The sequence below is a fragment of the Podarcis liolepis genome (genome assembly GCF_965112155.1).
Source record: "Podarcis liolepis genome assembly, chromosome: 5".
NCBI classification, from domain to species: domain Eukaryota; kingdom Metazoa; phylum Chordata; class Lepidosauria; order Squamata; family Lacertidae; genus Podarcis; species Podarcis liolepis.
This window is the reverse complement of record NC_139556.1, coordinates 40,829,629-40,848,923: the sequence shown is the minus strand read 5'-3', so window position 1 is coordinate 40,848,923 and position 19,295 is coordinate 40,829,629. Positions and strand designations below refer to the sequence as shown.

General features: G+C 44.6%; 1 protein-coding gene across 7 annotated transcripts in view; it reads right to left on the bottom strand.

The window, feature by feature from the left end:
* Positions 1–19,295, bottom strand: part of CC2D2B (coiled-coil and C2 domain containing 2B) — a 45,592-nt gene that overhangs the window by 25,854 nt on the left and 443 nt on the right. For 4 of the 7 annotated variants that reach the window (XR_014526856.1, XM_083505925.1, XM_083505929.1 and 1 more), the window contains exons 1-10: positions 18,949–19,168; positions 18,109–18,194; positions 16,941–17,009; positions 14,199–14,265; positions 13,580–13,659; positions 13,095–13,175; positions 9,627–9,719; positions 7,609–7,792; positions 6,853–6,989; positions 6,619–6,744 (exon numbers count right to left, since the gene is read on the bottom strand). Coding sequence is in view for 5 of the 7 variants with exons in the window: in XM_083505925.1 (XP_083362051.1) it covers positions 6,619–6,744; positions 6,853–6,989; positions 7,609–7,792; positions 9,627–9,719; positions 13,095–13,175; positions 13,580–13,659; positions 14,199–14,265; positions 16,941–17,009; positions 18,109–18,156 (885 nt within the window). In the remaining 2 variants the exon portion in view is untranslated. Of the gene's footprint in view, positions 1–6,618; positions 6,745–6,852; positions 6,990–7,608; positions 7,793–9,626; positions 9,720–13,094; positions 13,176–13,579; positions 13,660–14,198; positions 14,266–16,940; positions 17,010–18,108; positions 18,195–18,948; positions 19,281–19,295 lie in introns of those variants that run through there. The other 3 variants (XR_014526855.1, XM_083505927.1, XM_083505926.1) reach the window with 3 other exon arrangements.

Below are 19,295 nucleotides of genomic sequence, written 5' to 3'. Positions count from 1 at the left end.
AGTTTTTGCTTTGTTTTCTAGGTTTTCACAACATTAAAAAAAAACCGAATAACCTCCTTGACCAGAGATAACAGTGGAGAAAAATGTGTGTAAGTCTACACTGTGGAAAGTGATGCTACGTGTGAGGGTTTGATTAGCTGCTTGTGCGTGAAAACGTGCTCCCTCAGAGTTTGTGCGACCCCACAAACCTCCGTGTGTGACGGAGCTCCTCAGACATGTCTGCTCTAGTCACTAGTAGAGTCCGACAGTGGCTGTCTGCGGAAGCGTTTCCAGCAAAGAAGTTCCTTAACGGAAACGCGTCTCCTGGACTCACGGCGTGACAGTTTCCTGCGAGGTGTGGGTCTCCCTATGGGAGACTCCGATACCTCCCCACTGTTCTCGCTGGAAGCCTCCCTGAGCCCTCCCTCCTGCTCGCATTCCCTCAGAGACCCACTCCTCCCCCTGCTGGTCCCTGCTTCAGCAGTTGAGTCTCTTTCATCCTGCCTGAGTCCCTCCACCACCTGATGCTCTGATGGCAGTTCCCTGACATCCACCTCCCCTCCAGGGCCCCCCTCACCCCTCCCAATTCCTCCCCCCTGGGAGGTGAAGGGCTAAAACCCCGAAACGAATCTTCCTCATCTTCTGACGTCTCGAACAATTCTCTCCATCGATCGTCGTCCTGGCCAGCTGAATCCTCCTCCTCTTCAGAATCTGGGAACCCCTCCAACTCCTCTTCCTCGTCGGTGGTGGCAAAGTATTCCCTTCGGAACCTCGCTACAGGCTGAGGTTTACGTGGGAACCTCTGATGAAAAGTCTCTATTAAAACCTCGTCATTGACATCCTCTGCCCTAACCCAGGTGTTTTCCGACTCCGGTTCCCCTTCCCACATTACCAAATACTCTACTTGATCTCCCTTCCACCTGGAATCGAGGATCTCCGCTACATGGTAGCTGTGTTCCTTCTCCTCCATTGCTGGTCCCCTAGTGACCCTCCCCTCACTGTCTCCTCTATACGGTGACAGCAACGACCTGTGAAAAACTGGGTGCAGCTTCATGTGGTTCGGTAACCGGAGCCTGAAAGCCACTGGATTGACCTGCTGTATGACTTCAAACGGACCCAGCCTTTTGGGTCTTAATTTCTTACAACCTCCTTTGAATGGCAACCCTTGGGTTGACAGCCACACCTGGTCCCCCACCCTGATGCTTTCACCTTCCCTTCTGTTTTTGTCTGCCTGCCTCTTATATTCCTCCTTAGCCCTGTTTAAATTGAGTTGGAGCTGGCGATGGATCGCTTCCATTTCTTCCACGAACTGTTCTGCAGCTGGAACGCTCCAGTTCTCCCCCTCCCCCCCTGGGAAGGCTCTGGGATGGCACCCGTGATTAGCCAAAAAGGGGCTCATCCCCGTGGACACGTTCTCTGCATTGTTGTAGGCAAATTCTGCCAACGCCAACTTCTCCACCCAATCATTCTCTCTGTCATTAACATAACACCTCAAATATTGTTGGAGAACCCCATTTGCTCTTTCCGCCTGCCCGTTGGTTTCAGGATGACGGGCCGTCGAGAAATTAACCTCTACATGCAGTAAGCTCATGAGCTTCCTCCAGAACCTGGAAGTAAATTGTTTCCCTCGGTCTGAAACCACCCTCAAGGGGGCGCCATGCAACCTAAACACATTCTCTACAAACAATTTGGCGGTTTCTTCTGCTGTAACCGCATGTGAGCAGGCTATGAAGTGGGCCATTTTAGTTAACAGGTCTACTACAACCATGATGGCTGTTTTCCCTCTAGACCTTGGCAGATCAGTCATGAAATCTATTGCCACTGCTTCCCACGGTCTCTCAGGTGTGGGCAGTGGTTCTAATAAACCAGCCGGCGCCTGCCTCTCCCCCTTGGCTCTTTGGCATTGTTCACACCCTCTCACATACTCCCGCACATCTTCCCTGACCTTGGGCCACCAAAATTCCCTGGTAACCAGCCACATGGTTTTGTGTTGCCCAAAGTGCCCTGCTGTGGGGCTATCGTGCAGCTGCTTGAGTACCTTCTCCCTCAATTCCCCTTCAGGTATATATAACGCTCCCTTATAATACAATGCCCCATTTCTCTCCTCAAAACCACCGGATTTGTCTTCCTCCCCTCTGAGATCCCTGAGTTTCCCCTGGGCGTATGCATCCTGCACCGTACCCTCTACCAATTCCCTTTGCCCCACCAAAGTCGCCCCACACACCCAGCGGTCCTCTGGAATGATATGGGTTTCTTCGGGTGCTCCCTCCCCCTCCAAATATTCAGGTTTGCGTGAGAGAGCGTCCGCCCTAACATTCTCTGGGCCTGGCACATAACAAATCTCAAAGTTAAATTTGGAGAACTCTTGGGCCCATCTCAACTGCCTTTGGTTGAGCACTCGCGCCGTTCTCCAGTACTCTAGATTTTTATGGTCCGTGCACACTTGCACTTTATGTTGTGCACCAACTAGCAGATGCCTCCATCTCCGGAACGCCTCATGAATAGCAAGCAGTTCTCGGTCGTACACCGTGTAGTTCCTCTCGGATTTGTTCAGCTTCCGCGAGAAGAAGGCACACGGACGCCACTCTGACTCCTCCTTCCCCGGCTGCAGAAGAAGCACCGCCCCTATGGCTCTGTCAGATGCGTCTGTTTCAACCCTTAGCTTCTTTCGTAAATCCACATGCAGAAGTTGTTCTTCAGAGGCGAAGGCCCTTTTCAGTTCCTCAAACGCTCGCTCCGCCTCCGCCGTCCATACAAACTTCTTTTTACTGCTGAGACAGTCAGTGATGGGCGCCGTCAGATGGGCGAAGTTGCGGATGAACTTACGATAAAAGTTTCCAAACCCTAGGAACCTCTGCACATCCTTCTTGGTTTTAGGTGTTTTCCATTCCAGCACTGCCTGTACCTTGCCGGGATCCATGGCCAATCCCTTGTCTGACAGGCGGTACCCCAGGAATTCCACCTCCTTGGTATGGAACCGACACTTCTCCAGTTTGACCCACAGCCTGTTGGCTTGCAGTCTGCTCAACACTTCTCTGACGTCTCTCACATGTTGCTCCTCATTCTCAGAATACACCAACACATCATCTAGAAAGGCAACGCAATTCTTGTAGAGCAAAGGGCCCAGCACGTGGTTCATAAAAGATTGAAAACACGCGGAGCCTGCTTGTAATCCAAATGGCATAACGAGGTATTCAAACGCCCCCAAAGGGGTAAACATGGTGGTTTTCCATTCATCCCCTTTCCTTATGCGTATCAGGTTGTACGCCCCCCTTAGATCCAGCTTTGTGAAAATCTTTCCCTTCCTCACCCTGGTCAAAATATCATCAATTCTGGGCATAGGGAACGCCACCGGTTCAGTCACTGCATTCAGCCGCCTAAAATCACATACAAGTCTCGGCTTGTCCGCATTTTTTTTGTCCACAAAGAACACTGGGCTCCCCCCTGCTGCTTTGGACTCTCTGATGAAGCCTCTCTTCAGGTTCTTGTCAATGAACCCTCGCAACTCCTGCATTTCCCTGTCTGACATGGCATACAACTTGCCCACGGGAAGCTGTGCTCCTGGGAGTAAATTGATCTGACAATCAAAGGGTCTATGAGGTGGTAGTTGGTCAGCTTCCTTCTCGCTGAACACGTCGCTGAGATCTGCATACTGTGGTGGTACCTTCACCTTCCCCATTACTTCAGTCCCTGCTAGGGTGGCTTGGGCCCCTGCTGAACCCTTCTCCCCTTTGCAGTGTTCTAGGCAATGTGCTGAACCAAAGGACACCACTCTTTGATGCCAGCCAACCAGCGGATCATGTAGAGCTAGCCAGCTCATTCCCAAAATAATGGGAGCGCCTCCCAGGGTGGCCACATTAAACGCTATCAGTTCTGTGTGCCTTGCCACCCTCATTATCATTGGGACAGTCTGCAAGCGGACTCCTCCTCCCAACAACTCCCTGCCATCAATCGTGGTCACCTGCAGGGGGTTGCTTAAAGGGATGGTCTGTATCTGGTGTTCAGCAGCAAACTCCTTGCTCATAAAATTGCAGGAGCTGCCTGAGTCCAATAGCGCCTTTATTTTTAGGGGGTGCCCATTCTGCAGCTCTAGCGACACTTCAATCACTAGAGCAGGTCGAGGAGCTTCTGGCACGGGCACTTTCACTGCTCTTTGGCCTGGCTGCAGTGCCCCAATTGTGGCAACCAGGCGTTGGCTTTTACCTGCTCCGCTCCCCCTTCTTCTCCCCCCTCAACAGCTCCCACCATCCCTTGCCATTCCTTCCTCTGGGGGCAGACTCTGGCAAAGTGGCCTGGCTGTTGGCAGAGATAGCATTTCCGGGGGCCCTTTCCCTCCTTCTTAGCTCCCTCGCTGGTTTTTGAAAATGCGCGCGCGCGCGCTGTTCCGATTTCCATCGGCTCTGCCGGCGGGAAAGCTGGCTCAGGAATGTCTGGAATGCGGAACTCCTTCCAACGTTCCCCTCTCCCTTCCCGCCTCTCCAAGGCTCTTGCCTCCTGCCGCGCTCCTATGGTCAGCGCAGATTTGGTCAGCTGATCCATAGACTCCGCCCTGGGGCTCCGTGCCAGCTCGTCTTTCACCCCCGAAGAAAGACCTTCTTCAAATAGCATTTGAACGGGTGCCGCCGATAAATCCCAACTCAGTCTGTGAATCAGCATGGTAAACTCAGTCCAATATTCACGGACAGATCGACTTCCCTGCTTACAAGCCATTAGCTGTCTGCGCACCACCCCTCCCTCAATATCGCTGGAAAACATGATATCCATTGCACGAAAGAACTTCATTGTGTCCTTTAGTATGTCATTGTGCGTTGCCATTAGGGGTCGAACCCAGTCTCTAGCCCCTTTCTCAAGATGCCCAATTACAAAAGCAACTCGCGATTCCTCATCAGGGAACTCATCGAACTGCACATTAAGGGCATATTGCATCTCTGTCCTAAAAGCATGGTAGTCCTTGGGGTCCCCCCCAAATTTCTGCACCAATCCTGGTACCTTTCTGGGGAATTGCGTGGCTCTCCCCTTCTTGTCTGCATCCTGAGCCCTTCTCTCCTCCAACCTCGCCGTCTGCAGGGCCAGTTGAACCTCCAACGCTCGGTATCTATCTTCCAAGCTTGGACCAGCTCCAGCCCCTGCTCCTCCGGTTCCGGTTGGTTCGCTCATGATGCCTTCTCTTGCACAGGCAGCGTACAAAGACTGTCGGACTGCTGTGAGGGTTTGATTAGCTGCTTGTGCGTGAAAACGTGCTCCCTCAGAGTTTGTGCGACCCCACAAACCTCCGTGTGTGACGGAGCTCCTCAGACATGTCTGCTCTAGTCACTAGTAGAGTCCGACAGTGGCTGTCTGCGGAAGCGTTTCCAGCAAAGAAGTTCCTTAACGGAAACGCGTCTCCTGGACTCACGGCGTGACAGTTTCCTGCGAGGTGTGGGTCTCCCTATGGGAGACTCCGATACCTCCCCACTGTTCTCGCTGGAAGCCTCCCTGAGCCCTCCCTCCTGCTCGCATTCCCTCAGAGACCCACTCCTCCCCCTGCTGGTCCCTGCTTCAGCAGTTGAGTCTCTTTCATCCTCCCTGAGTCCCTCCACCACCTGATGCTCTGATGGCAGTTCCCTGACACTACGCTCGTATCAATTGACTCTCCTAAAAACTATTTCTGTCTTAATTCTTGGTTACTAAACTAACTCTTACTTTTATTTAGTCCTTTTGAGTTGCTATATGATTCAGCCTTAAATATATGTACAGTGGTACCTCGGGTTAAGAACTTAATTCATTCTGGAGGTCTGTTCTTAACCTGAAGCATCACTTTAGCTAATGGGGCCTCCTGCTGCTGCTGCGCCGGTGGCGTGCATTTTCTGTTTTCATCCTGAAACAAAGTTTTTAACCCGAGGTAATATTTCTGGGTTAGCGGAGTCTGTAACCTGAAGCATATGTAACCCGAGGTACCACTGTTCAAGAATTTATCACATCTACAAAAATTAAAGGTGTATTTTACATGAGAGCATAAATATTACATATGTAAAAAGGCATGATAAACATACCTCCACCCCAAATCAAAGGTGTTTATTCTAAGTCACTCTGGTGACTATTAGTCGCACTTCAGATAAACTAAACATTTTTAATATTAATTTTATCGCATTAATATCCTAAATTTCTTTCATCATAGCACCCAAGTACATGTGATTTCCAGACACTTGTGTACTAATGAGACCCTACCTATTAACAAGGTGGTGTGCTTTCAGACCATTATTTAACTTCATGTGTGTTTGATTCCTTAGCAAACTAATTTATAGAAATCACTAGATTTATAGAATTTTATTTGATCACTAGATTTTAAGTGTACTGTATGTATATAAAATTAATGAAGTACATTAAAATATTTTAGCTAAAACATCAGATATTATATATTACTGTTAATATTAGCTCAAATATATTCATTCCATTTTAGTAGTACACTGCACAACTCCTAGTGCAGTAGAGAGCTTCCTCAACTTTCATTAATTGTAAAGATGTGAATTAACAATTCCATCTAAAATATACTCCCAGCCCTACATAGTATTTCTAGCCCGGGAATATAAAGCATTTCCTAGCAAAATAATAGTCTTAAAAAGGAAGCGTTTTTGTTTTTTAAAGTGGAAAAAAACAAACCTTCCTGTATGTTGTCTTTAATCGTGGGTCAATCTCAGAAGGAAAAAACACTCTGTAGTAACTTGATGGTTTGATTGGAGAAGGCAATGACATTATTTCCCCGCTTTCTTCAAACCAGTTTTTCCCCTTAATAAATATGATTCAGAAGCACAAACAACATTAAACAAGTCATCTGCTTTTTAAACATATTATTTAGGTAACAGAAGTTTTTTAGAAACTAAGCAGCACATTTACCCCATCTTGCTGAAGAAGACGGTTTTCCATTTTGTAGTATGTATTCCTAGATACACGAGGCTTTCTTGGAATATAAAATCCTTCATCTTCTAGGAATCGTGGTGCCATATTGTCTGGCAATTTACAGCTCTGTATAACTGAGAACAATTATTATGAAGTTAGGGTGACATGTAGGTAGAATGTAAATTCTTGAATTAATTTATCCTCTTCTTTTTGTTGGTCAGATATTTAAATCTGATCCAGAAAGTACAACAGTAACAAAACAAACTGCTTAACCACCTACGCCAAATATAGCCAATTTTAAAATGAGCCCTCTCTTTCACTAACTTTTGCTCTTCTCTCTAATCCTTCCTTCTCTCTCTGAATGGTTGATACTGAAACGTGTCCTGTTCTGGTCCTGCAGATAAGCTCATGTAGCAAGGCAGGTCTATTATCACAGCACCAAGCAGAGCTCCTAGCAAACAACTTGGTTTGACAAGGACTGAAAGTGTTCTAGGGCCTTTAGAGTTTCTGCCTCTAGCCCACCTCTCTTAAACTCTGCCCACTTTTGAAGAACTAGTCTCTTAATGGGCTAACCTGAAACACGCAGTTTCCATGCATTCCATGGCCTCTTATCTGGTGAGGGGTGGCAGTCATTTCTGCATTTGTGCCAGAAAATGAACAGGATCAGACTATCTGCAGCCTACTGTGCATTTGTGTGTTCACATGCACATTTGTAAGATCTAAGTCACTGTCATATTTTGCAACATACATTACCCGGGGAAGTGCTTGGCAGAAAAAGTTGTTGGTCCCATTGCTTTTGCTTATCGAGATTACTGCATTCACACTCAGGAGGTTTTACTTCAAGCAGTTCTGGTAGTAGTATTTCTCTCACATGATCAAGCAAAGGAGCTTGTTCATTTAAGCCACAGACATTTTGAAGGCTGTCATTTATAGATTTCTGTTAATCATAATAAAAAATAAGTGTGATAGAAATATAGAGAGTGATGGGACAGATACCAACAGAAAGCAATCGACATAAACATGTTGGAATAGATATAGGTAATTTCCAGAGAAATTGCTTTATATTTTTATGAGTCCAGTATGTTTTATGTAGTGCTGTAACACCATTATTAGGACCAATTTTCTCACTTCTTTCTAATCTTTCAATAGGTTCTAATAAAGGAAGCACCTTATTGTTACCCTTTGATTATTTATAATGGATAAACATTGATAGCTACAATTTTTGTTATATTTAACTGTTTTCATTGGAATTAGAAAACTCATACTTCAACTTTCAGGTTTAATGAACAGTATCCAAGTATGAAGAATTAAGTGATTTCCTTAATACAGTACCTGGATCACTATTTTCTATCTCTATGACAATAGGCATTTCCCACAAATACTTCAAAAATGAAGTATCACCAATACTGCTTACATTCAGAATGTGCAGGCATTTCAGTGCATGGTCTAGTCCAGGGGTAGTCAACCTTTTTATACCTACCGCCCACTAATGCACGTTTCTTGATAGTAAAATTTCCTTACCGCCCAGTGGTGCTCGATGGAAGGATTCAGCTTGTGCCATAGAATTCCCTACCGCCCACCTAGAATCCCGAAACCCCCACTAGTGGGCAGTAGGGACCAGGTTGACAACCCCTGGTCTAGTCCATAGGTGTGGGGAAACTGGCAGTACCTCTCTCATCTTGTTGAAAAACAAATATACAGGGTCTGGTGCTTTGTGTAGCCTAAATACCTAATCTCTCCCAGTGTCTCTGCTTAAACAAATATCAGTGTATTTCCCTCCAGCAACAAAGCAAGTGAAAGAAATGCATAGTGATTTCATCCAAAATGCTGTCTTCCTCACTCTCATTCACTTGAAAACAAAATAAACTTCTGTATTCATTTTCTATAGCTTCTCACATATTTGTTCTAAGGACTCTGATATAGTCATAAAGACACAGGGCCATGCCAAATATGGTTCCATGCCACCCCAATCTCCAAGCAGTGAGAGTCTCCAGGGATTGTGTGCTTGCTCGGGCTCAATTTCCTTGGAAAGAAGGTCAGTAGAGACTGTGGTGTCTTTAAGCTATATGGTTTTATTTGCATACATATAACTTGAGCACAGGACAGAGAGGCTCACAGCAGTAATGTCTTGCTTCTCCATTAGCCACAGCTTTGGATTCAGAACACAGCAAGACATGTTTTTGTCCATAGCTCTCAAAGCATCTCTCTTCTTCCAGCTCACTCACAAGCAATCTCCAGTCCAGCCCATATTGTTGCTCATTTTGGCACTTTCTCACCTATATACAACTAATTGCAACCCAGCTCATCCCTTTGAAGTAATCAACAGAGTATTAAAGTGGCCAACTGTTCTTTGCAACACTAGAAAGTGTAAGAAAAGTCTGTGAAAAAGTTAAATATTTTAAAGAAAGCTCCAGTTCCATGACAATTGTTTATAAATGTAAGTCAAATACTTATTTGGATCATGGTCAAATATATCTAGGAAATCTATGGTACAAGGTACTTTGAAAAAAAGAAAATGAATGAAATAAAAATTCTTTTTCTTTTGTTTTAAGGCTATATAGTTATTTTGTATATAAGTTTAGGGCCACTGAAGAAAACTTTTGAATAGCTTATTTCATAATTTTCCTTTGTTAACAGAGAAAGTGAATTAACTGTAGCTATAAACAACTTTAAATACTAGACATCTATTTGACAGAAGACTTTCAAGACACTCCAACATCATAATGCAACAGAAAAGAAAGCACTTTGTATGAAGAGAAGAATAGCAGTACCTGGTCAATGACCTGATCAGTTTCTTTCAGCTTTGAGTAATCTTCAAAAGTTGATGTAAAAAATATAAAACCCTCATCAAAGGAGACTTCATTCTAAGATTTAAAATTTGGTGAATAATTATCAGTCAGTAGTGCTAAATACTGGGTAGCCTTCTCTTTCTCCAGAAACTTAATTTTCCTTTATTATCCTTTATTATATCCATTGACAACATCACCATCTAACCTAGCACTAAGGCTGTTTTACTCCTTCCCTCCTTCTCATATTCAGTCTTCTCACCAAGTCAAGTCACATGTTCTTATATAAAAACCCACCAATTCATCTCTATCTTTCTCAACTTAAATTTTGGTTCATCATCTTCTCATTCCCACCCTGTCTAATGAAACATTTTCCTCTTAGGCCTTCCCTTATCATGCCTTAGTTCACACACCTCTGCCCATAGCTTTGCTGCCGAAATCATTTACCTTCTTCATCATTCAGAACTTAGCACTCTGAATGTAGAGAGGAGACAGCATATGCCAATCTTTCTGTAAACAAAGGTAATTCCTATCTCTCAGTCTTCTCCAGCTGACCTTCAACTTCAACTTAAAACACCTCTAGATCATGTTGCTTAAGAGGGAACGGGGTGCTTCTTTGGCTTTTCTCAAATTTGTGCCACAGCAAGAAGAAGCTCTAGATTACAGAGCTATCAGATATATATATATATATATATATATATATATATATATATATATATATTTGCTTTCGTAGATTTTCACGGGTACAGGAATGCAGGTTTTGGTGTCTTCGGGTGTCTTCCCGTGTAAGAGTTGGGGTGTCTAGGCGACGTTTCGACGAGGTCTCACTCGTCATCTTCAGGCTGGTACTTTCGGCTTCTTGTTACTGGAACAGAGCAGGATCCTTCACTATCCCACCACCTATCTGGAAAAAACCACCAAATCCAAAATAAAAGCCTCTCCTATCAGTGAAGAAATCCAGCTAAGAATCATCCCCAGAGAAAAATCATCCAGATGCCCCAAACTCTACGGCCTCCCCAAGATACACAAAGAAGGAACACCACTCAGACCAATAGTCAGCTCCATAGGCTCACCTCTACAAAATCTCGCTAAATTTCTCGCTAAGCAACTTCAGCCCTATGCAGAATCCATCTCTTCACACGTTACAAACTCCTTCCAGTTCATAGAAACAATAAAGAAGCAAAACCTACATCCCGATGACCTACTTGTGAGCTTCGATGTTGTATCTCTCTTCACACAAGTGCCCATTAATGAAGCCTTGACAGCCATTCAAAACAAATACAATCCCCCCGAATACATCCTGGACCTGACCAACCACTGCCTAACCAACACGTACTTCATCCACAATGGACAAAGATACAAACAGATAGAAGGAGCACCTATGGGATCACCCCTCTCACCGGTCATCGCAAATCTGTACATGGAACACTTTGAAACCAATGCTTTAGACAAGTCAGAACACAAACCCAAACTTTGGCTCAGATATGTTGACGACACCTTTGTAATTTGGCCACACGGGAAAGAAAAACTAGATAGCTTCCTCACACATCTCAACAGCCTACACCCCAAAATACAATTCACTATGGAAATAGAAGCCAACAACCAGCTTCCCTTCCTTGACGTCCTAATCTACAAAAAACCGGATGGCTCCCTAGGACACACTATCTACCGGAAAAAAACACACACCAACCGCTACTTACATGCTCAATCACACCACCACCCTGCACAAATAAACTCCGTAGCCAAGACCCTCATCTCCAGAACCAAACGCCTGGCTGACAAAGACCACTTGACAACTGAGTTACAGAATCTCTCAAATGTGTTAATCGCCAATGGATACCAGCAAAACAGGGTTACGAAGCTAATCCAAAAAGAAACACCCCCCAAAAACCAAGACACAGAAGAAAACAATGGCATGGCCCTCCTTCCTTATATCAAGGGCACTACAGATAAAATTAGCAAAATCCTCCATAAACACAATATCAAAACAGCCTTTTGCACCAACCAAAAAATAGCCAATATCCTCAGAAACCCCAAAGATAAAATCCAGTTGGAAAACCAAGGGGTCTATGAAATACCCTGCAAAGTCTGCCCAGCCACGTACATTGGACAAACAAACAGACGAATAAATGCACGTATCGCAGAACACAAGAATGCCGTCAAAAAAGAAGAAAAATCTTCCTCTCTTTTCCAACACATGAAAGAAACAGGACACGAAATTAATTTTGCAGATTCCAAATTGCTCTTTAACATGGAACATCACCACAAGAGAATAATCATGGAAGCCATCGAGATAGAGAAACACCCTCACAACATGAACAAGCGTGACGACACGTCCCGCCTGCCAGACATCTGGAAATTAGCCCTCCCCACAAAAACCGACACCAGATCCAGAGGCACACAGAACGCCACCACCAATCAACCACACCAGACCCAAACCCAGACCCTCTCCACAGATAAATTACAGACACCATCCAGTAACCAAACCATAGTGGCACCTCCGGATGCTGCACCCCCCTGCAATCCCTACACAGATCTGGCTGGCACAGGGCAAAAAACCACAGCTCGCCCCTATACACGAAGCCAAGCCAAAGCACAACTAAGTGCAGTACAGCCATCTTCCCAGAAAAACTCTTCACAAATTCAAGAGGTCAAGACACGAAGGTTTTAGCAACTAATCCACACCTAATGACCCACCTAAGTGGTACTCAGAATATCACTCAAGAAATCACTCAAGATATCCCTCAAGTAATTAAGGAACAAAAGAAGAAAAGAACACTAGCCTGGGAACTTCCCCTCTGCCCAGAACTTTTGAGGCAATACACCACACCCCTCTACAGTATTTATAGGAACTCAAACACTGAGATCCCGCTCTGTTCCAGTAACAAGAAGCCGAAAGCACCAGCCTGAAGATGACGAGTGAGACCTCGTCGAAACGTCGCCTAGACACCCCAACTTTTACACGGGAAGACACCCGAGGACACCAAAACCTGCATATATATATATATATATATATATATATATATATATAGGAACAAGTAGCAAGCATCTCCCTCTTGCTTCTCCCCTCCCCACCTCTCTGATACCGAGATTCTTGAATATGCACTGTACATTTAATGCACACATGCCTCCACCCCCCAAGAATCCTGGGAAATGTAGTTTATACCTCACAGAGCTACAACTCTCAGCACTCCTAAAAATGTCAGTTCCCAGGATCCTTTTTTGAGGGGATGGGGATGTGCTTTTAAAAAAAGCAGTGAGAAGAGATTCAGGACTGAATGATACCCATCTTCTTGATGGCACAGGTGTTTTCTATATGTAATGGCAGGAGTAACCAGAATCACACATTCTACAAAAATATGCTCATATTAGAATTTGTTGCACCAAATTGAATATAAAAAGCAATGGTGCAGCTTATCAGTGTTGGCAGCAATTTTACAAAAATTTTATTACCTCAGTGCTCACATCAGAGTTGTGTTGGTATTCTTTAGTATCGGAGTAGGGTTTGTCGAAAGATTTTTCTTCTTGTTCAGCCTAAAACAAAGGATATTTTAGTGTGCTTCTTGCCAGTGGCGTAGCGTGGGTTGTCAGCACCCGGGGCAAGGCAAGTAATTTGCGCCCCCTAACCCATGGATTTGCGCCCCCTAACCCTAACCCCCAGATGTTGCGCCCAGTGCGGCCGGCCCCCCCTGCACCCCCCACGCTACGCCACTGTTTCTTGCTATTTTTAAAAACAAAGAGAAAACAAGAACTGAGATAAAATGGAGGCTTTCCATATTTAGCACTTAACTTCTTTTTTCTGATGCGCTCCAATTGGTGTGGGAGAAATGTTGAGTCTTTTAAATTGGTTGAATTTACCGCCTTTTATAGAATCATACATACAATAAGTTACATGTTTCATTTGAATGCTAAATCAAAATTCAATTAAAACTATTTACCTTAACAGTTCTCAACTTCCCTCTCACTCTATCCCGTAATACTTCAGTTAATCTACTTTGTTTTTCTTCTACAGCCACAGCTATTATAAAAAGCACAGACATTTAAAACACACTTTGCAATAAAATACTTGAATATTATCGGAATGTATTTTGCAGTACTTTTCATATAGACAATTTTGGATTCTCAAGGAAATGACAATCCAGTAGGTTTTTCAAAGTTTGTGAAGGATTTAGATTAAGTATTATTTATTTGAGTCATGCATTCACATTTCAAGCTCGCTCCTTAAAGTGCAAATTATAAATGAAAGTGCATTTAGTTCACTGTTCAAGAAAAATGCAGAAAACACATGATTTCAAGTTGCAACATCTGCACAAAAAGTTGACAAGAATCTAAAATTAGAATATTCTAATTCTAGCACATCAGAATATTCTGTATTATTTTTTATCAAGTGCTAATATTATTACAGTACTTTAGAATAGAATGAAAACAGGAAAAGGTCATATGCAGGTTTGACGTTTGAATAACATCTAAATTTAATTTGAGCCACATTTGTGGAAATGCCCTTGAACTTCATTGTGATATATTACAACTTGGTAAGGAGTAAAAACATTGAGCTACCTTCCTGTGGATTTTGGTCCGGGGTTTCTTTTTGTTTTCTATCAACATGTATGTCCTCTTCAGTTTGCTACATTAAACAATTTACCAAAAGAGAAAAGTTGCAATGAAATGATCAAAACTATTCCCTCACATTTTTATTCATTTTTTCAGCTGTATACATCATATACCATCACCCCATCCAAAACGTTTACTAGTGAGCAACCTACAAAAACTTCAAGTTGTGATGCAGGCAAGGTTTATGCCATCATTCAGATAGTAAATGGAATAAACAAAGAAGAATATGATATTCATATTAGAAACAAAAGAACATTTAGAGTTGGTCAACATGCTATAAACATTTAATTGTCAACGACACAAGATGCCCCATTTGTTCAACAAATGTATCTATATGTATAACGGAGTTTTCAAAAACTCATTTCCATTTTAGTTCCTCTTGTTCAGTGGCGTAGCTAGCCACTCGGGTGCCAGGTGCGGCACACGCATCCTGCAACTGGGGGTGGAGCGAGCCACCCATAGGGGTGGGGCGCGCTGCGTGCAGCCTCTCCGCCGCCTCCCCCCAGCTGTAGGGCGGCTGAGGGAGAGGTGGAGGGCAGACGCAAGTCCTACACTGCCATTTCAGGCAGCGCAGAGCCTGCAGGCCCCAAGCCACTACGTCACTCCCAGGAGAGACATGTGGCTCAGGCATGCTGCAGGCCCCGCGGTAAGTGCCGGCCCCCGCGGTGTGGCGTCCACTGCCAGCCGTGTTTCGTTATGTTCATTCACTGAACTAAAGAGCCAGTGTGGTGTAGTGGTTAAGAGCAGTAGTCATGTAGTCTGGGTAACCGGGTTTGCGTCCCCTCTCCTCCACATTCAGCTGTGGGTGACCTTGGGCCAGTCACACTTCTTTGAAGTCTCTCAGCCCCACTCACCTCACAGAGTGTTTGTTGTGGGGGAGGAAGGGAAAGGAGATTGTTAGCCGCTTTGAGACTCCTGAAGGGGAGTGAAAGGCGGGATATCAAATCCAAACTCTTCTTCTTCTAAAAAGTTTCATGAGCCCATTAAAAAAACAAACTCTCCTATTTTTGTCATTTTGTCACACACACCCCTCAGTGATGACACCTGGGATGGATCCGCACCCCCCTTCCTCCGCCATGGCTCTTGTTGTATTTAGAACTTCTAAAGTGGCCTTTTGAGAGATTCTGTAGGACTAAAGGAAAATAGAGAAAGGCCCCCAAAGCCCTTGAGTGCTCCGCCAATGAGTCTTTGAAGTGAATGCAAAACCAAATATTACAATATGAAATGATTACAAAAACAGCAACCTTAGTTGAAGTGCCTCATTTCATAATGTCTAATACTAGCTTTCCAACCTAGTGTTTCCCTCCAGGTGCTGTGGACAACAGCGCCCATGATCCCTGACCACTGATCACACTGGCTAGTAGGAATGATGGAAACTGTAGTCCAAAACATCTGGAGGTATCAGGTTGAAGAAAGCTGGTCTAGAGCAGTGTTTCCCAACCTTTTTTGGGCAAAGGCACACTTGTTTGATGAAAAAAATCTCGAGGCACACCACCATTACAGCCCCGTGACGTCAGCGCGCAGCGTCACGCCGGGAGGGACGCACGAAAGTGTAACTTTCAATTTTTTCCCTTCTCCTTGCCGGGGAACCTCCAAGCTTTGGGGGTGGGGGGGGGAGGAGGCAGCAAAGCGAGGGACTGAGGGACTCCTCCAACGACAAGGGTTGGGGAAGAAGAGAAAGGGCTATTCCGCTCCAGTCACGGGAGGGGAATATGTACTGGCCCAACTGGTGTGCGGTCTTCGGAAAGCGGGGTGCGGGAAGGAAGCCTAGGCTCGGGGTCCACCGACCTCGGCAGAGAAAGGCAACAACCGGAGCCGATGACGAGCCGGCGCGTGCGTGCAGCGGCTGGCCTCGAGCTCGGGAAGCTGCGTGCGGCGATGTTGACGCGGGGCGCGCGAGAGCTTGGGGGCGGGGCGGGAGAGAGAGAGAAAGAGTTGGCAGCACCAGGCGCTGTTACTTATTGTGCTGCGGACGCTGCCAGCAACTGCGGTGGTTGTGCGGCGGCCGCCGCCGCAGGACGTCCTTGTCAGTCAGCTGAGCTGCCTGGCGGCGTAGGGAGCCGAGGGGCGGGGCTTCCTTTCTGAAGGAGCTGAGGGTGGGGGTCCTCCGGCGCCTTCGGCGAAACGGCGCCGGCCCAGAGCGCTTCTAGGAGGCTGCCTTTGTGCGCGACGTAAAGCCCTCTTTCCCTCCCTCCAGCCCTGTGTCACATGTGGAAAAGGGGGCTGGATCCAGTGACGCAACTCGGAAAACTGTTAGGGAAGCCAGAGCAGGAAAGTGAGTGGGAGGCGGCGGCGCCGCTTTAACCCACGTTTCCTTTTTGAAAGAGAAACCAGTGTTTCCCAACCCTTTTTGGACTCGCCCGCCTCCCTCCAGGCAACATCTCGCGGCACACCAGGCAACATCTCGCGGCACACTAGTGTGCCGCGGAACACCGGTTGGGAAACACTGGTCTAGAGGAACTTACCCTGATGTCATTATATCTTCACCCACACGTGCAATAAAATGGCACTGCTCAGTTAAGATTTCACTTTCAAGATAAAACTGATTTGGGGGAAAATACATTTTCCATGTAAGCTCTGTAGAGAAGAGATTATTTTTTAAAAAATTTAAAAAGCAAAGGCTTTCCAAACTCTTGCTTCAGTAAATGTTTTGCATGCTATGTCATGGGGTAAAATGTATGAACGTACCTTTCTTCTGACACTTCTTTTCTGTAAAGATTTACTTTTCCTTGCAATTCTTTCCTGAACCTTTTCTTTCTGGATGGTAAAAAAGAAAACTATCTATAATCATAATCTATATGATAGACAACTTTATAAACAAATGTAAATAAAAGGGTTATGTTGCATAGAAGGATGAAGTAAATTTTAGGGAACTCCTTCCTAACTGAACCTTTGGCGCCTACTGAATATTTTTTTTTTTACTCCACCAAGCATTTCAATCCAAGTCAGATGTTATAGATTTAACTATTTTTTTTACTTTTTATATTGTATTATTGTAAACCATTTAGAGACTATCATAGTGAAGTGATAAAAGAATAATAGGGACTACATGTAGTTGGGTGATTTGGGAACTAAATCTCACTTGCCAAGTTATCTTCTTACACTAAATAACCTCAAGCTTTTCAATAAATTTCAGTACCATGACATGCTGCCTTTAAAAATATTTGATTATATTGTTAAGGTTAGGCTTCTTGCAATGTAGGGATGTTCACTATTACAATTTTGTTTGTCATAAATAACAATAACAAATAATTTCAGGATTTTTATACATAATTTTTATTAAAGATTTTCTTGGGTTACAAAAGTACATGCATTGCCTCTATTTGCAGGTTGTAGAGTCTTTTCTACAAATCTGTTACATTTGATGTGAGACATTAATGTAGTATATGAGGTTGGGGGAGAAGAGAGGTGGGGACAGAGAGTGCAGGGGAGGGGAAGTGGTAAACTTACACTATTTTACATAGTGTATGTGTGAGGTTGTTGTGTTAATAAATTTCAGTTTTAATCAGCAAGCAACCACACCGTCACCTCCAAAGAGGCATCTACTTGCCTGAAATTTTAACCATTAGGGAAACATCCGGAAAACAGAATAAAGTGTTGTGTGAATGCAGCCATAATCTATATGTATTTGTTTTTAAAATACACTTGTCTATTATCTATAGGAGTATTATAAGAAATTCATAATAACCATATTAATTGTTAATTGTAGTACATTCTTGGGGTATAATAATAAGCATATGCCTGTTATTATGATCACTATCTTATCTAGAATAAAAAACCTGGTCAACAAATTAATTATTAGGGCATTGTAGTTGGGTAATAATGTAAATATTTAAAAATAGTCTTCATAGCTTGCCTTTGTTTTTCTATCCAGTAGTATTCCTAATTCTTTGTCAGGATCCATTTTATATCAAAACTGGATTCAGTTGCTCATCAAGGAAACTGGGAAAGAATATGCAGAATATTAAAATGTAAAAACCAGTCCATCTTTACCCCATTCCACATATTTGTGTCTATCAAGGCTCATCTTATTCTTTTGCCTAGTACAGAATGTTTCTGTGCCAGTACTGCTCATTCATTGAGTGCAGGTGTAGAACGCAGAGGAAGTGTGTGCTGATGTGCTTACAGAAGCTCTGTGTGACCTGGAACATTCCAAGTCAACCACAACTCATATACCAACCACACTTGAGTGGCAGCTGTCAATCCCCTGGCAGGCCACCTTTAATGGCTTGAGAGTTCTCTGAAATAGCTGTGCAGGTCTGTTACAGCGACTAAGCAATGGAAGCAAGATTGTTTCAAGTGGCTGCCACAAGATAACAATGGAATGCAAACAAGTCTAAGAAATAAGCACCCAACTTGAGAAGTGGGAGCATTACTACCAGCAAGTTCTGACTGAGAATAGGGGTTTTGCTTCTGGATTGCCAATAAACATGGTCCAGAAGTTTAGAACCAGAAAGTCCTAAATTCTTAGAATCGCAGAACTGTAGAGTTGGAAGGGACCAGCGAGGATAATCTAGTCGGCAACGAAGGAAGCTCTCACTCAACAGGAGGCTCAACATCCCCCCCCCAAAAAGCTGAAGAGTCTCATGCTCTACTGACTGAGTTATCCTAGAAATTAAAAATGCAGTAAGACAAAATCTTATTCTTCCTCTTTTTTGACCCCAGCACAGAAATGCACCGATAGGCACGCACCCACCTCGTCAAAAACTGAAACTCCTTCTCCCCCACCCCCCCACCCCGCCCGGATTCCTGACTAGCGGGACCGTTTCCTCCTGAGGTGAGCTAGAAGGGAGAGAACCGTCTCCTCAGCCGGCCAAGTCCCAGCTCCATTTAGGGTGAGGCAAAGTGAAAGGGCAAACCTCTCTGAAGCAGAGAGAGACGTCCTCTCCCGCCCTGGCTATAACCGTAACCTTTCTACCGTTAGCGAAACAAGCACGCGCACCGCCTCCCTCCATCCCGCCCCGCTCGCCATCCAGCCAGAAACTGAAGCGTCCTCCCCTAAAACGGCCAAAAGAGGGCCCCTCTCTGAGCATGCGCTCCGAT